General features: G+C 35.2%; 1 protein-coding gene across 4 annotated transcripts in view; it reads left to right on the forward strand.

Moving 5' to 3' along the window:
• The window catches only part of KaiR1D (Kainate-type ionotropic glutamate receptor subunit 1D), a 700,763-nt gene that overhangs the window by 397,876 nt on the left and 281,709 nt on the right, over positions 1–21,178 (forward strand). For all 4 annotated transcript variants that reach the window (XM_081729531.1, XM_081729522.1, XM_081729548.1 and 1 more), the window contains exon 5: positions 19,428–19,585. In XM_081729531.1, coding sequence (XP_081585657.1) covers positions 19,428–19,585 — 158 coding nt within the window. The remainder of the gene's footprint in view (positions 1–19,427; positions 19,586–21,178) is intronic.

Genomic DNA, 21,178 nt, shown 5'->3' on the forward strand with positions numbered 1-21,178 from the left:
TCTCATCGGTAAGCAAACATTAAGTTCAAGATTTGATCTCGCAGCGCCAACAAGTGCAGCCGCAAAGCAGTATTCTTTCCGTGTATATCATCAAGTGCAGAAATGGAAGGGAAATTCATTACAATCTATAAATTGGAGATGCACACAGTATAACAACAAATTGATGCCGATTGCCCAGACCTGGAACCTGTTACTTCTGAGTTATTGCATATAATATCTTGTGGGTGTAAAGATAATTGTAAGAATAATTGTTTTGTTTTTCAACGCTGCGCTGCGCTCCCTTTGTAACCCATGTGCGGTTATTGCCAGTTTTTTTCTTGTGGCAAAGACCCAAACATTTCTACTTTACAAGAAAATGAGGATGAATTATATGCAGTTAATATTTTTATTATTATTTTTTTATTACTCAGACGCGCCTCTTCGGTTTCGGCACCTGAAGATTTGAACCGAAACGGGCTATCATCATTGCAATCTTCTCTTCCTTCTTTATTTCTTTTTCTTTTCTTTTCTTTTCTTTTTCTTTTTTTTTTTTTGAGCGGGGAAAAGGACCAGGACGAGGGTTGGATTACGAAACCACAACACGTTGAACAGAACAAAACAAAACAAAATAAAATTTAAGAAAAAACAGCAAATCCTAACTACTAACTGCTATTCTATAATGATGATTTAAGCCTTCTTTATCTAATCAAACTAATCTACTCTAGTTTCTGACTCGAGTCGAGCTTAACGTTGATCCTATCATATGCAGTTAATATTTAAATTACGCGGACAAAACAACAAACTTTAGAACATATTTTTAATAATAATAATAATAATAATAATAATAATAACAATAATAATAATAATAATAATAATAATAATAATAATAATAATAATAATAATAATAATAATAATAATAATAATAATAATAATAATAATAATAATAATAATAGATTTTTGTCATTATTGGCAGGTCACCTGTTGCAACTGAAATGAAACGAAATATTGCTTTTACGTCCCACGGTTATGCCGGTTAGGCTAAAGGAGACGGTGATGATGAGAAATGAATGAAATGGTGGAATGAAGAAAGTGGGAGAACCCTAAAAAAATAAATAAATAAAACACTATCACGATGTTTGTTCATCAGAAAATCCACACGGCGTGATCTGGGACTCCAAGCACCAGAGGTGAACCACTTGCAACTGAGAAGCTTCCATGCTCCACGGTCTTCCGCTAAACTCTTCGTCTTCACGTTACGATTTCTCTGTATGGATATCGTCCATTAATTGTAGTATATTTTGCCCCTCCCTCTTTTTCTTAACACCATACCCTCTAGCATGTTCTTCATGATATAGTTCCCTCTTAGCCAATGTGTCAACCAGTTTTTCTTTCTCTTCTTAATAATATTTAAAACTGTTATTTCCCCCCCATCATTTCTAAGACCCTTTCATTCGTTTTCCGGTCGACACAGCTAATTCTCTCCATTCTTCTCCACACCTACATTTCGAAAGATTCCAGTCGTTTTTCATGATTTTTGCGTAATTTTCATTTTTCTGATCCATATAGTGCAATACTCCACATGAAGCATTTTATGAGTCTTTTTCTTAACGCTTTATTTAAGGTCCCATGCAATTTTTAATAGAAATTCTTGTATTCTAATGTATTTTGGCATCCTTAGACAAAAAAGAACGTAGTGGCACATTTGAAAGTAATATAAGCATTACAGAAATATTAAGTTAGAAGTTTATTAAGAAAAATAAACTATGCTCAATAGACATTTAAGTCTACTACAAAGTAATTATATTTATTGTAAACTTTATGGATCGCCACTTTATTTACAAGTGTTACTACTGTGTGATTCAAAAGCCACTGATATAGAGATATTTATAAACATACTATACACCAAAATCTGTATTTCTATCTTCTTCATTTTAATGCACTATTTGAGTAAGTATCCAATCTGTAGTGATAGAATTCTGCCGCAGAAACCGTACTATCTGTACAAAATAACAAAGTTTCCATGACTTAAAATGTCGTATCTCTTGAACGAATAAAGCTAAAGGGATGCATTATATACTAAAATGTGTGTTTTTTCATTCTCTACATATCATTGCTCCTTATAGTTTACTCTATCTCTGCTCATTTTAAAGTTATCGGCGAAAAACTGAAAATGGGCTGCCATATTCGAATATGGCGGCCGAAGCTCAAGGTTAATCTTAGGGGACTTTTAGTATGTTGATAAGGAGGTCAAGTACTACAACTGTGCAAAGTTCCTTGCTTGTATAATTTTTTTTTCTATATAAACTCATAATTTTGACCTAAAATTCCTGCACTATATCCCGTTTTAGCAATGATTGGTAAGGACTGTATACCTTGCTACTACTTAACACTAGGAAGTTTTATTGCCATCTGATACGTACAGCCCCTGATACCCGTATTCATACTGCAGATGAACCGCTTGGACCGCACCATCTCCCACACTCTACAAAAAACTCTAACAAGGAAACGTTCTAAAGGAGGGAGAAAAAACTTTGTACTACTAGTTCATTATAAGAGAAAACATTGCAATTTTACTCAGGTACTATTTGAGCAATGAACACAACATTCACCCAGTATGTTTGGAGTGTAATGGGCTATGCCTCAATTTTTTCAAGTTTGTCTCTGAGGCAGTGTTGCGAAGTTATAAACGAATAAATTCAGGAAAGGATTTTTTAGTCAGAAAATTTTCAAAACTTTCCTGTTGTTTCACGTTTTCTGCTAGTAATCAAAATAAGCTTATTCAAAGGAAAGGCCACTTCATTGCAATTCATATAAGGTACAAATCGTATTTCTCGTTCCCTGTTGAAGCTCATGTGGTTCGGATTCCACGTTAATCAGTAGGCCCCATCTCATATAGCCTCGCTGCTGAAATTGACGATAAACTCAAAATCAACTCAACGCATTTCTCGTACTTTAATTAGGACTTTTATAAATATGAATGCCGGCAGAGTTACAAAAATTTCCGTGGTACTTACTTTGTACTTCATAAATTTTTCATTTTGCTGTTTGGAAGCCAAAATCATTTGTTAATTTCTGTTCTAAAAAAAATTAAAAATTAGCGCCACAAAGACCATCTAGAGCTTTAGTAAAGGAGACAGTAAAATGTATCAGGCACGAAAACTTTCAATTTTGTCCTGTAGATGTCAGTCAACGTTTGGAGGATACTCCCATCTAGTGGAGTGATGTGGAAATTCTAATACCATTCTTTGAACAGTAGAAAATGGGATATGGATAGCTGAAGTCCCCGTTAACGGATTTACTTAATTAACAAGTTCATTTGAGATTATCACCATAGCTATCTATTGCAAAACACACAATTCAAAAATTCGCTTTCGTTCAAAAGTTATCGTGAATAAAAATTAATACTAAATGCTAGTTGGAAGTGAAATTCAGGGTTGGTAGAGTGTTCACCTCTGGTGCGTGAGGTCTTATCTCTCTCAAATGAATCTTGCGGTGGACAAATAAATATCTTGTGCACGTGTTTTCTCAGGGTTCTTTCGTTTCCTCACACTTTCTTTATTTCACCATTTCCTTCTTTCTCATCACCATCGTTTCATTTAGTCTACGCGGCATAACCGTGGGATGTAGAACTAAAAGAGTTCATTATTTTTTTTCCATTAGAGAAGATAAGACAAAGAGGTTAGCTGACGTGATAATTCCTACGTCAAGCCAAAGAAACTAGCTGAAGATATAATTACGTCGTCAAATTAAAGAAGCTAGCTGAGAGCCATAAAGGATAGAGGTTTCTTCATTGGTGGCTAGTGGCCTATCAGTGAAAGCTGAAATTTTTAATGGTTCTAAAACTTATAAAACAGCTCAGTAAGTGCTTTGACCGTATTATTTACATATGGATAATACTTTATCTTATGACGTCATAATATGTTTTTGAGGTACGAAAACGTGCTCTAAGAAAATCTTACACTACATTTCGTACACTTTTAAAATTGTAGTATGTTGTTTTTGTGCAAATATTTAATTTCAAATGGCTCTTAACAAGTGGAAGAATATAAGAAACGAGAAACATCATTGAAAATGCAAAGGTGAAACCAAGTGGAAGTGGCATAAAAAAAAAAAACTTCTGTTGAAGTTGAAATTTTCACAGAGATAGAGAAATCATGACAATATGTAAGATGTTTCAAGGATACGTTGAAAGAGGTCTAATGGTTGATGATAAAATCAGACGAGAAACGAAGAAAGAAAAAGTAAAAGAAGAATCATGAAAAAGTTTACCTTTCTGTTGACAAAAGCCTTAGAAAGTTGCAACTAACCTCAAAGCGTGGAAGCAGGACAAAGAGAAAAATACGACGGAACATCAGGTAAAATAGGAATATATTCTTCGAAAGCTAAGAGAAACTTTTGTAAAAGAAAATGAGAAGGAAAAAGAAATTTCCCTAAACTTTAGAAGTTTTTATTAAATATTACTATTTACTTTTAGATTTTTGGTAACTACTACTACAAAGAATTTTTCAGTCCAATGACTAATTCTGGTTTTCGTTCAATTACCGTACTTCTTTATTCTATCAACTGAAATCTTATTTACTTCCCAAAAACTCATGAAATGTTTACATGGGTTCATTCTCATTGGAAGATGACGCAAAAAAAAAAAAAAAAAAAAAAAAAAAAAGACTAAGGGAAAGATAGAAGCATGCGCGAAACTAGATTACGAAGATGAAACACTTATAGTTAAACCGTTCAAGATAAAACGTTGTTGAAAGTGTTTAAAAGGTATTGTTTAACAAGATTATGCCAGAACATTACAATAAATTTTGCTCTGTTTGCTGTAGTCATACACTATGGGAACCTTACTTAGTAGTGGTATAGTGGCTAGCGGACGTTCCCTTAGGGCGCGTGGTCATGGTTTCAATTGAGGTGGGAAATTATCAGAGAAGAATGAACGAACTATTCAGTTAGCACGGATCAACACTTAAGAATATTGCAATGTTTTCGATAGAGTCTAATAAAACAATCAGGGATTTAATACCTTCACATGTTTATTTATAAAAATATATCTGTATAATAATATACGAAGTTTTTTTGTGATACAATAAAATGTTTCTCAATGTTCAAAGAATCCTCAGCACACAGTAGTGGCTTCGGAGATAAAGGTACAATCGTTTTAGCTTAAAGTAGAAACCCCTTCGTTCATTGCAACCTCAGAAGTAGGTGATTACAAGGAGTCTCTTTTGTCCAATGCGACCTCGGGAGATGTGATTTCTCCGTAGCCCAATGCAACCTCAGGAGGAAGGTAGTTGTAGGATATTTCTTTCGTCCAATGCAGCCTCCGGAGTTAAGGTTTAGAATGATATTTCCATAGGCGAATACAGCCTCCGGAGAGAGGTGTTGATAGGATCAGTTGTTAACTGGTACTTCTGTCCACTTCTGGCCCTCTTTTATGGGTGTTCTCTGAAGGCTCGGTACGTGAGGCGAGGGTAGTCCATCTTTGGTTTTCTTCCGAACCAACTTCGTGATTTCCTGGTGCTTTCCTTCGATCGTCTTCTGGTGACAATGTACACAATAGCACGTAGTTGTGAATGAAGTATGTGTTTAGTAAACTTATTTACATGTGAGTGCAGGGATCCTTACAATGTTGAAAGTCCCATTATAATGGAATTGAAAAAGTAATCAGCTTAAGAAACATTGATGTTCAACGATTTTTATGTATTTCTCACACTTAGAAGGTGCAATTGTTCCCTATCCTCCTCAAATCACGTCCCTGTATAAATGATGCATTGTATTGGTGCACCAGTGACAACAGAGTATAGTTCCATTCAACCGAAATTCGAGTTGGGTACAACTATAAAACATGTCAAGGACGTTGCTAGGAATTTATAGAAATAGCTAACGCATTAAGATCATCTTACTTTGATAACAACACAAATTTTCCTGGCATTTCAATAAGAATTTTTTTTTTTTTTAACTGTAAATCAACGAACTAAATGTTCAAATTGGCATCTCTAGCTTTATGATAGTTGTTCTAGTTGAACTGAAATTAGTTCTAGATATAATATTTGATAATGCGTTCAATGAACTCAGTTGAACCGTGTGTGTGTCAATGTTGACTCTGTTGACAGTAGCCTGGAATGAGAATTAATTTAAAGGGAGATAGTGAGAGAGAGGATGTGACATATTTGGATCCTGTGTGATTCCACACATTGACACCAGAGTCATTTATCTTCTGTCTCCTCTCCACTTCATCACGTTTCAGGCGAGAGTTGGCTGGAAATCTAATTCACTCATTCTCTTTCTTTTATGCCACGTGAGCCAAAGAAGGTCATTGCTATGTAGTAGACAAACTACCACTGTTTTCTAAGAAAAGGGCAGTGGCAAACAAGCGCGGCTACTGCCTTAGATTGCATGGTGCTACGGTCTACTTTCTAACCCCGAAGTGTTTCTGAAATATTTAAATAGACTCAAAACTACCTAATTTTGCTTCTCTAGGTATTTAAAGATTGTTTAAAAAATATTGTACGTCGAATTTTCGCTGATAATTTTCAGCATTATCAAGACAAGTTAAGGAAGAGTACATAGTGTGCTCCGTAAATTCCCGAAATATGGCCATTGGAAGAAATATAAGAAAGCTGTTATCACTTTTTTAGTTTGTTTATTCAAAATATGTTCTATTTGAAGCAATACACTGCTCAGCGCATATTTCCAAATTTTTCATATCCTTGGAACACTCTTCTGTGGCAACCCTGTTCTAATGGTAGGTCAAAGCTTTTTAAATGTCCTTGATTGTATCGAATTTTTCATTCCTTAGTTCACTTTGGGAAACAGAAAATCAAGCGGATACAGATCTGGAGAGTAAGAGGTATGGTGCAAGGTTACGATTTTTTTTTATCCAGAAACTGCGGAATAAATCTTGCGCACAGTTTCCGTTTTCTCAAGTCTTGGGTTAAAATTAGTAACACCATAGTTTTCGGAATATTGACTGTATGTGCTATTAGCCGAGATGTCACTTTTCGATCTTCTTTGGACATTTTGGCTACGACGGTAATGTTGTCAGTAGTTTGGATTGTTGTGGACCGACCAATGCGTTAGCTGTCCTTCACTGACTCCCTACCCTCTCAAAATATTTTGCGCTACTCAAAAAACGGATGTTCGACTTAATACTGCATCACCATAAGCTTTCTAAATCATCTTTAACGTGTCTCTTGCAGACATATCAGCTTTACAACAGGATTTAATTGCTATACGTTGTTGTCCTTTTCATCTATTTCATACTTGGATACAGTCTAACAAGAGTGATGTGAATCACACGTGTTTTCTTCTAAGCTACTGCAACTACATTAACGCCAATTTGCACTTTTGTTAATTTGGCTTAGTACTGTGTAATTCAATCACTGTCTTTCAAAGAGCATTGGTAAGGAAAGCGGTAAAAAGAAATCAGTCCCGAAACTTATAGATCACATTGTGGATTTGCGTAGGGATAGGAATTTCAAAATTAAAGTTTTAAATTCGAAAGTAAAAACATCTCGTTTCTCCACAGATTATAGGCTACATCTTAAATCTTTTTATTTCTTCTTCAGTGATTGGTGGCGACTATGATGTCTACAGCCCTGATTTATATGCAAAATGCATGTTTATAGTAACCTGCAGAAACGTATGAAAAATATTTTTTCTTTCAGATGGACTTGTAAGGATTCCTTTGAGATGCATATGATAGCGCATATTAGTGCACATTTTAAGTGAATTTCGAAGTACAAGCATATTTCGTCAACTTCGCAGGATACAGCATATTTCCCACTTTTATTGCTGCATACTAATATATTTCAGACTATATTTCTACTAGTATATTTCAGAAAGTAGATTAACGTGAACTGATTCACTTTGTAATCGCAGATATAGAATGAAACGTTGTATAGAATAATAGAATAAAATCCAAAATTAGGCCACCGGATTTGTCTTGCACACGGTCTCCATCCTGTAGCAGAAACAATCGGGTGCCAAATCTGGAAGTAGGCGCACATGTATCAAATATAAAGGAAGTGTTTGTGAAAGCTCCATCGCGAGTACGCATCTTCCGCGAAGTTGCGAAAAATGTTCTGCTACCTCCATAACCAGTTGGGCTCGTGCGTGGAAGCTGTATTGTATTATGTAGAAAACTTAAATCAAGTGAAGACAGTTGTAAACTCACTTAATCCCAATGATGCATCCGCTATTTATATGTTACAAAAATGTTACTGTTTCTCTACAAGTAAGTACATACACAACCACTCCTCGAGAATACCTGAAATTATCAGACAATTGGAATGCCGTACCAATGTTTTACTGCATTCGATCTCCTTGTTGGGCAAATTATCACAGACTTTGTCCAGTGTTGCGAAAATACCGTCAGATAAACTTTGCCAAGCATTAGGCAAAAATCCCGGGTACAAAATAATCTGTAACATTGTAAATATACTTAATGGTGAAAACATGGAATTGGAAGATTATATATCACAGAAAGACATTTGGTGTTATTTACATGCACCAGTGACTTTTGCTGATGTTGAAAGGAACTTTTCGATCTACAAAACGTTCGTCACTTATGACTGCAGAGAGTTTACAGAAGAAAACCTAAGGGAGACGTTAATAGTTCAAACAACAGAGGTCACTAAAATTAGATATTTTTAAAAGAAATTGAAATGTTAATTTCCTAGTGTATGTTTCAGTGCATATGTTAAAAATTTTAATGCATATTTTAGTGAATAATTTTGATATTTTTCGTGCATATTTGCATGCATATCTCGGGTTTTATTTGTGCATGTGAATCCGGGCTCTAGTGATGTCAATGGTGTTAGTGTCATTCCAACTTTTGTCGAGAGTACACTTATCTTAATTTAATTTTGATTGCTCTCAATCGAATGTAGAAAGCCTGGCATGTCTGTTTTCCTAGGAATGATGAAGACTTTTGATTAATTTTGTTTTATCAATGTTATGCTTTGAGTCTTCCAGGTACCTTGAAAGGCTCGAGGTTGGGATATCGTTGTACTTGACACCACGAATAAGTTCTATCACCCTAATGAGTGTATTCCTATTTGTGATGCCTATATAAGTATTTTGGCATGTGCATGAAATTTCTTAAGACATCTGCAGATTCAAAAGGGTTGGTGAAAAAACTTTTATGCCCTGTTCAGTGTTTCTCAATTTTCATTACATTCATTACATTTAGCATGCTTGCACCTAATATATCCTAAAATTCATATTTAGATATAAGAAAAAAAGAATTAGTGTGTGTATCTACTTTTGCGAAGTGCTACAACAGTAATCAAATATTAACATGAGAGATATAGTAGGAAATTTCTATTCTCTAACATGAAAAGGTGTGCTTGTAACTACATCGCTTTTATCTTCTCGTATTGTCGACAAATGATTGCATTCACTGCCCAACTTTATGTAACCCTATACTTGCGTAATAGTTTCAAAATCGTCCAGTTCGCAGCCTTTGGCTCAATCATCCTCGTAATTAACGGACGACTAAATCACAACACCTTGTATAAAAGAGAATAGGCGACATCAGAACACAAACACGCTTTGCGAAAAGAAAGAATAAGTGTACGATTGTCGTGCATACAATTATACCGTTGTCTGTAATGAATCAAGTTTCATGTAGCTCTTGAAACCAGTGGCTTTACAGACCATTAACCATTATTGAGAAGTCAAGACAACAGATTAATTAATGACTTGTGAATTGATTGAGTAAATATTCGTGCTCAACGATATCACTCGATGGGGCTTAGCACTTTAAATTGCGATAGAAAATGTAATCAATGATGTATCAAATTTTAAACAATATAATTAAAACACAACTTAAGAAGAAGGCGTGTCTGTTAATGAAATTGCACTTCGAATTCGGCAGAGTGCTTGTGTCGTGAACAATTTTCTTAAACTTGGGATGTAGTATGGAGTAAGGAAATCATCAGGAAGGCCGCGTAAACTAATGCCACAACAGGCAAGACAGGTTGTTCGAAAACTAAGTTGTGGTGAAATATTCCTTACACAGTTGGCAAGAGACCCTAACATTCGTGTACCTATCAAGAGCTGTGAAACGCTGCAATCATCTTCGATATACGTGTAAGAAGCGCACAGCACAAGGGACGACGGGTGATCTGAGCCAAAACGCATGTGACCTGGAAGCAGAACTGGCGTCGCGTTATCTTCAGTGACAAAGAGAAATTTAATTTCTATTTTCCGATGGCTGGTGGTATTATTGACACGGTCTGCAGAAGGAGGAACAGTTGTTTTCTAAGCAACAGCAAGAGAAACTACTGTTCCGATGGAAAATCTACGGGGAATATTGTGTCCCTCGGTGTACGCCAACGGTACGCAGTACAACAATGTTCGTGAATTGTAGGATGCCATCGTCGCTGGATGGAATCAAATTGATGTGACTATTGGAAACGCTAGTAGACAGCATGTTTGATGAAGTTCATGTTGCATTCGGCAGGAGATTCCTTTAGATCCAGCTGCATCGGGTAGGGTCGTTCTTAACTAACATACCTTAGAACATCCGAGCTGCTGTAACAGGAGGTCTAATTGATAGAGGAAATAACTATTAGAGATATTACTCACTTTGTAATCTAGTGTACAAACTGCATAGAAACTGTTATAACAAAAAAGTAAGGGAAAAACCCGTGTACCGTTACTCTATCAAACATTACAATATGCAAGAATATTAGTTTTCATCATTTTTCTCGGTTTCACTGAAATGTACCATACAGTGCTATTTGGAGAAACGCTTTGATTTTCCATTCATGAACATTCCATAGAGTAGACATTCAACATTGTTACAAACATATTGTGATTTAACATCGTAACATTCTAGCAGGGGTGCAGTTACGGGAGGGCAAATGAGGGCCCTATCCCAGAAATGGGGTTCGTCTGTTACATGTTTATTAATCTACTTTAATACTTGCAGTAAATGAAAACTGTTTATAATAGAATGTAAATGAAAAATTATATAAAAAAAGAAAATTAAACCACATCTACATGATAAAAGAATTACCACAACTGAAATTAATCACCCACATTATATTCCCATTTCTAATTAGATTCTTACACTTGTGAATGTATTCTTATAGTACATATGTATTATATAACGATGTGAGAGTTCAATCTTATCGTATTCTTAACCATTTAACCCGTTTAAGATTTCCACTTTTTGAGGTAAATTTTAGACTTTCACTCAAACAGCTACTGCTTCCTTACTACTTATTGTAGAATCATGGTTCATACCTCATGTTTTCAGGATAGTTCATACGTTCCAACGGTACCACACACTCTATTATACACCAGAAAGAAGAATTAAAAAAAATAAAAACAGATTTTTCGAAAAAAAAATTAGAAATTTTTGTGCCCATCTGACCCTGGCCTGGGTTCAAGTAAAGATCTGATTGTTATGTACATAATACGTGTGCAAAATTTAGTTTTTGTATCTTGAAAACAGGTCGGGAGAAATTTTTGAAAGTCTGAAGTTAACCCATTTTTTCATATATGTATATATATATATATATATATATATATATATATATATATATATATATATATATAAAAGAATACTTAAAAAAGGTATTGCGTCATTCCTATTTGGCCTAGAGTCATGGTCCGAAAGCCATTTTCTACAGTATAATAAGCTATTTTCAACAGTATCACTCACATGTCCATATCATACACATGAATCGGAAAATTAGGGGAAAACCCGGAAGTATTCTTGACAATCCAACCAAAATATTTTGCCCCTCTGACCAAGGCCTGGGTTGACGTAGGGATCTGAATGTTTTTGTAAAAATACGTTGTTATATACATAATACTTGTGCAAAATTTCAAACTTGTATCTTGAAAACAAAGGGTGGAAAAAATTGTTGAAAGTCTGAATTTAGGCGCTCTCTCTATATATAAATAGACATATATATATATATGGTCAATTCCGCGGTAAGTGACCCTACCAAGTGAAAATTTTAAGTTTCAGCTTGGCTCAAATAATTATTAAAATTCATTTTTAAGAATCCCGAATTTTTCATACGTGGACAAGATTATACCAACGTTGCCCTGTAGATGGCTCTGCAGGAGTTACAATATGGCCACTTTCATGCCGCAGAAGATCGTATCTACAGTGGGAATTTAACACAATTTTTTTTTCCTGCTAATTTATGTAGGTAAGTGAAAATTACGTATGGTACTTATTAAGATAATGTTTGGGTTTACATCAGTGCTATTGTTTTGTACATAATTTAATAATAGCAGGAAAATTATAATATTTGATTTATTCAAGTAGGCTGTCGTGTAAGTCACAAGAAAACATAAACAAGTTTATGTATCTATATACATAATTAAACAGAAAAGCTGTAATTCTACATTTTCTTCATTTGAGCGGAAGGTAATCAAAGACCGTGCAGAAAGTCCCGAAATAATACGTGTAACTCTTTTAAATACAAAATATAATATGTCGTGTAAGTCACATTTCCTTCCCTGTCGTGTAAGTCACATTATGCGTGTCGTGTAAGTCACATTTTGTTGCAATGTTACTACATTGAAAATAGTTGCTAACTGCAGTAAAACGTATAAACAATGGATTGATAACCCAACTAATGTATTAGGTGCCATGTTCAGTGTAAGAGAATGAAAGATAAGGACGATAAAAGCAATATTATGACGTATGGGTGTAAAGTGTACTTGACTGGACTATAAATGTAACAAATGAATGAAAAGTTCAACAATATGAATCAATGTGATCTAGAAAGAAGTTTTAAAAAACGTGACAGGAAGTATCTACCGTCTCTGGAACAATGCCGGCATATGTGGTTCCGAAGTTTCTAGCTTCAGCTACTTTTAATACTATTATTGGTTTTCTCGTACTCTTTCGTTGTTTTGGAAACATGCTTGTAAATTGGTATTTATTGCCTTTATGCATCTAAAGCTCAGGCCGGTATAGGACGGAGGTGGGTATGTGGGAAAGGATTCGTTCAGACCTATTGAAAGAATATCATCTCGGCATTTGCCTGGTGTGAATGAGGAACACCTCAGCCAGGATTGCCAGTTATATGTTTTAAACCCGCAACCTACCGAGCCAAATCTAGCACGCTACTGCTCTGTCACGCTTCCTTGGTAGAAAACATGTTTACTCAAACGAAAATATGTAAGTCACAACAAAGTTTACTTTAAGATTATGAAATTAGGACATGTCAGATATGTAACAGTTGTCTTTTCTATTGCATTTTCAGATATGCCTAGTTCAGAAGCTGAATGGAAGCGGAAATAGATAGAGAAGTTGAAAAGAATATTACATCAAATGTATTTTTAGTGGAAATTACTGTTTTATGTACCAAGAAAATATAAAAACCGGTCACTGGATATCTAACAGTTGTACTATGTAAACTGCCATAATATATTTTCCTGAAGAAAATGAAACCACAGAACATTATTCGTGCGTAATTATATCTGATTGTATGCATCAAGATATGTTTACAGTTGCTTGTTTCTATTCTACACTTATGGAAGATTTTGAATGGCGTCATCCGATCCGATCAATAATGTGAATTATAAGTCGGACGATGGTGCACAACATTATTCACTTTGTTCAATAAATTACAGAAAGTTGAAATGTCTTGGCATATTTCGGCTATGAACTATGGCAAAGGCTCTCAAAGACAAATTGATCCTCAATCTGCTTCAGAATTTATTGAGAGCGCACGCAAGTTATGTCCGAACATTCATGTAATATATTGTGGTAAAGAATATTACTTCAAAAATTTGAGTTGATGCGCCAATGGAACCATCATAAGAAAGAAATATGTAATATTTCAAAAACACGAAACTAGCACTACTTTCATTGTGTTTCAGCGTATACCATTGAATGTTGTCTCATCTAAGATATTTCTTCACCACGAAGGAAATTCGATTTCATTCCAGAACTGTTCATTGGCGCATGAGAAGGGAATAAACGCAGCGAAGAAGTGACGGAAATACTCTACTGGTGACAGGGTATTATTACCCTTCGCCGAAGAAAGAACTATTAAATATTTGTTAGATGTGGAGAAAAGAATCACAACAACTGTATGTAGCATTTCTTCGCCATTACCATCAAGATAAAGAATTTTATTGGCCACAACAGAAAGATTAGGCCTATGTTGCGTTAACAGACGTCGATCACAGACATAAATTAGAATTTGACAAATTTTGCTCCAATAAAAGAACTGTTAACTTCTTGTTTTGTCTGTTAACTTCCTTTTATCTATCTAAATCATTAGTGCCACTCTATCAGCCAATAGATTTTGAAATTGTAATTAAACGAAGTCATAATGTTAGACTTGTCGTGTAAGTCACAAATTTATGTCGTGTACGTCACGTTATATTTGTGGCATATATTTTAAAATAAATACATAAAATATAATAATTTTCTTTTGGTCTTGTAGCTTGGTATCTACTTAATATATGTAAAAAGTTTTATTTTTCTTGCAGCAATAGAAGAACAGAATTTTCATATAGTTTACCGTTATTCAAAACACGATGTCTCCTACTGTCGTGTAAGTCACGCATATATATAGAGACTTGTTTCAGTCATTTTGTTTACATATTTAAATGCTGCAAATGAAAATGAATGAAGGACTTATTGCCCCTTATTTATAACCTAAAACTTGCCCATGAAAATATCTTATAATTTTTGTAATACATAATATTTACTGCCGTCTGACGTCTGGTGTCGTGTAAGTCACAAATGGAATTAGCCATATATATATATATATATATATATATATATATATATATATATATATATATATATATATATATATATATATATATATAATAAAAACTTATTGCGTCATCACTATTTGGCCTAGAGTCATGATTCAAACGTTACTTTTTAGTATAACAAGCCCTTTCCAACGGCACCACTTACATGTGCTTGTCATATACCTGAACCGGAAAAATCGAAAAAAAAACTGAATTTTTTGTAAAAAAAAAATCACTCCCTCGGGACACTTGCGCCCCTCGTGCCCGGACCCGTTTTCACGTAGGGATCTCAGAAAAATATTTAGAAATATCCGAAGGTACATACAATCCATATGCAACGTTCCAATCTGATATCGTGAAAACTAATCGATATCACTGAAAAACTGATATCGTGGCGCCGCCAAGTTGACCATCCGATTCCAAAATGCATCTGGGGTGTTCTTTGGTCCACCCGTGACTTGACTAATTAAAAAAACCCGGCTTAAATAGCCGTTATAGAACCTAAATAAGAGGTCAAAGATGATACTACGCCATGGTAACAAAAGTTACCAAAAATCCAAAAATCAATATAAATGTAGTCAAACAAAATTATTTCCTTAAACAGTTTTTTTTTTCCTTATGAGCAGTTTATTGGTAATTTCCGTCAACCTGGAATTCTAATTTCGGTCGTTCTCAAAACCAATATTTTAGAAAGATAACATACTGGAAAGATAAGAATAATAATAACGTATGAATGCATATGTATATTTGGTGATTTGCTTAGTGTGTTAAAAGCCCAACTCGCTGAAAAATTCATAGGCCTTCCCATAAAACAACTTAGTGAGTACACCACTGCATTCTGAGTAACAATTACAGTAAGTACAAAATGATATCTATACTCTCTTGTATGTGTTTGGTTAGGTTGATCGAAATGTGTTATCGCTCAAATTGAGTTATGGTTTAAGATGTAAGCTTTATGGACTGATGCTAAAATGAGTTTGAAAGTGTTTAAAAATTTACTTTAACCTTTCGATTTTACGGTTGTGAAATCTGGCAACATAGTGTAACACACTCTTCCTGAAAACTGAAAATTACGATGTCCAGTGTGAGAGCCATATTTACGAATATTTATCACATATGTTTCTGCAGTAATACCTCTTGTGTTGACATCGCAATAAATAAAACACAACTCACATATATACTGTAGGCATAGATATATATGTCAGACCACATGTATTCATGCCACACAGATCGAAATAAATCGTGACGCGCCGCTGCTCAAAATGAGTGATGATCAAAGGAAAATTGTTCTGTAGTCAAATGTTTTCTTGTTTGTGGTCAAAACATGCTACAAATTTCAGTTTATGCGGACGCACTGACGGCAAATAGTGCAAGCTAATGACGTTAAATCCAATATAATCCAGTGCGGATAACCACCTCTCCCTGGGTTGTTTCCATTGCATATGTATAAATAAACACACGATTCTGGCTACGTCATTCCCCATTATCACAATTTGCGTATGCTGTCACAGTCCATGTAAAAGAGGATAACAATGGGGTGAGATTGGTTGGAGGAAAACTATGGTGCTATACAGAATGACATCTAGCGGATTGTTTTGTGCATTTATAACCCAAGTGTTTGGTCAACAATAGCATTAATTATTAGTTAACCTAAACATTAGTTTCAAATCAACCATATTCAGAGTGTGAAGTGTTAATATTGAATGAACATAGAATCTGCATGGCGCTCTCCAGAAGTAGTTGGAATATATATCTATTTCGTAAATCTTTTGACGGAAAATATTCAATGTGCAAAATAATGTGAAATTTATCGTTCATGGGACGATCAGTAGTGGAAGTAGTATGTAGAAGCAGTAGTTGCAATAATATGCATGCCTCGTGCTCCTGAGTGTTTCTTAAATGTTTAGAAAATACTGATAGAAATGTATCTTTTTCCTCTATTTATTACTTATGATTTAATAATAGTACCATTATAGTATTCATTTTATATTTACTATCAAATGTCATTGGCGATGAGTATACGCGGGTAAAAAAGCATATGCCATCAAGGTACAGTTACCATTCGTCCCGGAAAATCCGGGACTGTCACGGAATCAAGATCTGCGTCCCGGCGTCCCGAAAATATTTCTTGGGACGCTTAAGTGTCCCGAATTTCATCAAAGAAGAAAGGAAAGGAATATTATAGTTTGCTTTTTTTTTTTTTTTTTTTTTTTTTTTTTTTTTTTTTTTTTTTTTTTACAGAATTAGGTATATAATTATTCTCTTCAACTTCTGAGTATGGCACTTAAAAAGTTGAAGAAAAAACTTGAATACATACAACATGGATTTAAATAAGTTCACGATTTAACTATACTTTGACATTGAACGGAGCATTCGTTTCATTGAGCCAGGGTCAAAAGGTTTAACTACTCAATCTTATTTTTAGTACTCTGTTTCAATCTGCATTTTGCTTCTGAAATATTTAAATCAATAATCCTTGACCGACATTTTTAATAATTTATCGCTGATTATTCAAGACTAAAAATATATTGTTTTAATTAATATAACTAAACAGAAATAACAAAGGGAAAATGTTGTAGTTTCTTTCTTTTTTTTTTTTTAAATAGAAGCTTATGATTTGGGGGAAAACGCGAACGGACAAAACGTGTGAAAGGAAACACAATACCCTAAATGAGCTAAAAACAGACTGAAAGCCACTAAACATAACAGATCCTGAGATTTTTTTTTTTTAAAAAAAAGAAAATAATTTCGCTTACGATGGGGAGGGGGTAAATCATCTGCTTACGTTTGTTTAACTACAGAGGAAAAGGTTTACTAAAATGACTGAAAATGTGATTACGTAATACTTGAACAACTCTATCTAATGGAGAAAAAGTAAATTAGTATATAACACTTCTTTTCAATTTTAAGCATTTCAAAGATTCTCGTAATTCAGTAGCGTCACGAGTTTTCATTTTTGAAATATGGCAACCATATTCCAAGGATTTCGTCTCCCACGTAATGTGTCTGTTAAGACATTGCATGGTCCCACCCAAAAACTTGCTGGAAGAATAAGAAAAATACTTTAAAAAGCCCTTTAAAACTGTGTAACTCATGTAGTCAACCCTTTCCCCCTCCCTTGATTTTCGAAGGTTTTCATTTTATAGACCCTGGCTGAATATAAGGTCTACAATGGAACAAAGATATGAGAACAAAAACTTTTAGCTCGTACCTGGAATCGAATTCGGGCCTCTTAGTTGGTAGGCAGACGTATTACTGCCTATGCTACTGCATCTTCTTTCAAGGTGTAAAGAAAACGTGTGTTTTCTTAGAAGTTACTTTTGTTCGCGGTAATGGTATTTGCTGACTTTTAAGACGAAACTAGTTTAGTGAAATTTTAATAAAAATCACATTGTTGAAGTGACAGTCCATTCCCGTGACACCACGACAATGCTTCTCCCAGAGAATTCTAAGAAAAATGCCTGGACAATTTAACTCTTATTTTGTTGCTTCCATCTCTTGCTATTTTTGGCTGACCAGATGCCGAAGATCAAAGGGATAATGCTTGTTTCCTCCAAGCTACCTCCGATATCTGCGTGTATCGTATATAATTGGGCCAACTTCCGGCTACAACAGTTAAATGTTATGTCCATTACTTTCAGCTGTGACACAGGTTGTAAATTGAAAGCCTTAGCATCAGCTTCTCACTTTTACATGAGGTAATACACTATATACAAGGGTGATTCAGAAAGTGCTGCCTCCAAGCCCACTACTTGGTCAATAGTACTGCAAATATTCTGAACTGTTTATCATTAATGCACTGATTTTTAAGCTATAGAATGCCACTTGTTTCACCCTCATATCTGTTCTTGTTCCAGAGTAATGGGACAATCTGGTATCCAGTGCTGACGTCCGGTTGAAACAGCGGGCTGTCATTGAATTTCTGACTGCGGAAGGTTTGCGCCCAGAAACATTCATCACCGGCAACGAGTCGTGGATACACCATTGCGACCCGGAAACGATGCGTCAGTCGATGACGTACCGCCAAATCATTTCCTCCGTCATAAACTTCAAAATTGTCCCATCTGATGCCAAAGTGTTATTGACATTCTGCTTAATCCTGCCTATAAAACGGATTTTGCGCCCTGCGAATTTTGGCTCTTCTCCAAACTTAAAGATCACCTTAAGGGCCAACGCTTCAGTTGTGACGCGGAGGTGAAGCAACAGTTCGGCAATGGTGTCACCAGCAGCCACCACTATTCTTCGCCGATGGCATGAAAAACCTTGTTTGGCTCAAGTGTGTAGCCCCTAATGGGGACTATGTTGAAAAATGATACCGCCATTTGTAGCTGAAATTCAAAGCTTTCCATTGATAGCTGTAGCCGTGCTATCTGCGAAGACACATAAATGTATCATCTTGGAGGCATTACTTTCTGAATCACCCTCATATATAGGCTGTATGCTTACCTTTAAACAATTGATTCTTTTTTCCTTCTACCGGTAATATACGGCATGTATGTACTCTGTGTACCGCAAATATACACCAGGATAATTATGAGCAGTACTCCAAATAGTCCAGAAAAACTGGTTTTGTCCTTGTGCCACAAACGTCTCGATACGATATGATACTTTCCAAGTGTTTTTTTTTTCTTTCTTTCAAATAACAAATTTGACGTAGGAATCGTTTTGTTAATTTACATTTGTGTTTTCTTTTTCGTCAGGCATACGTGGACCTAGTACGAGACATGGGTTGGAAATCTTTTACAATTATTTATGAGGACAACGAGGGACTTGTGCGGCTTCAAGAACTTCTTAAGGCCCACGGACCCTCCGAATTCCCCATCACTGTTCGACAACTGGGAGAAGGAGGAGATTTCAGGTAAGAAACTTTCTCTATTTCAATGCGTTCTGTTAACCCTTTCAGCCATAGGACATTTTTGGTGTTTTTCTACATTTTCAGTTAGTAACTTATTGCCCAAAACCTATTTAACGGATTGACATGGTTAAGGCCTTGGTTTCTAGAAGAGTGATGTGGCTATTTGTTGGTTTAAGTTACATTGCAGTGTTGCCAACGGGAGGAAAATTATTGAAGGAAGTGTAGGGGGTGAGAATTTACAAAAATAAATTTCCTAACCGAATTTCAAGTTATTTTCTGGTTAGCACCACTTTTATTACATGGGTCTAAGTCACCTAAAAGAATTCTTTGGTGTATTTACAAGGTACAGTGAAAGTATGAAGTCGCTGTCTGCCATACAAAGAGAGAAAGAAAAAATTCTTTCTCGTCATACACACGAAATTTTTGCACTTTTTCCGCCTCAGAAAAGTCAACAGTTATGCAGATGCTGCAGTTTCTCTAATTGTCTTATTGAAACTTTCTATGATGCGTTGTGTTGGCCATAAGCGAGACTTTCAGATAGGGGGATACACTTGTTCCAGAATGGTACACTTGTTCCAATGTGGTCAACAAGAGGGAAGTTATAGATGGGAAAAGTAGGATATTCTCCGAATTTCTATCTAGAATCAGGAATAAAAATTTTTGTGGCTGCAAATATTGTTACCAGACGAGCAACAGTATATATATCGAACGATATTGGTATATCTAATAAACCAAGCATGTCATTAAAAAATATCCCACTCTACCTAAAAAAAATCACAATTGTCTTTCCACTTAGAGAACAAAGTCTACTGTAAACCTCAACTGTACTTTCCCTAATTATCCTATTGAAAGTTTATACGGTGCGTTGTGTAGGGTAAAGACGAAGCTTTCAGATACTGGTACGTTTGTCCGGATGTAGCCAACAAGAGGGAAAAGGGATTTTCCAATTTTTCCCTAAAATAGAGAATTAAAATTTTTACGACTGGAAACACTGCTACAAGACAGACGCAAACTTTCTTAAAATAAACTTTGGTACACCAGTAATGTATCTTACAAGTATCATGTCGATATCTAAGAAACGAAGTTTGTAATTTTAAAAAATAGATTATGGTAAATACAAAAGTAAAAAAAAAAAAAAAATCAAGCTTAGAATCAGTAGAACCTAAACCCGAATTTTTCGTGCGCTCCCTAATTACCAAATTGTGACAAATTGTAGCTGCTTTTGTTCAGTAAGGACTGATGTTTGACTGGCATAAGTTGATTTGCGTTCGTACGTATAGGTACGGATTTATAAACAAAAATTTCGAATCTTTCCCCAAATTTAGGGAAATTTCAATATACTAGTTGGCAACACTGTGTGCGGGCCGGTCCAATTGATGTCAACAATTAGGCATCCATCTGAGGTGTCTACCTGACAAGTCTTAAGGAGACCTCTTTACAACGAAGGAAGCTACAGGGGGAAAAGAAGAAAATTCGAAATTCGAAAATTCTCGAATTTTTTACTTTGGGCTGAAATTTGAGAAGGAAATTCGACACTCAGAAGAAAAAGAAACTAATATGATAAACGATGGTCCAACCATATTTGGCCAGAAAGAA

Source organism: Thermobia domestica, chromosome 1, assembly GCF_964235325.1.
Source record: "Thermobia domestica chromosome 1, izTheDome1.hap1.1, whole genome shotgun sequence".
Classification (NCBI taxonomy): Eukaryota; Metazoa; Arthropoda; class Insecta; order Zygentoma; family Lepismatidae; genus Thermobia; species Thermobia domestica.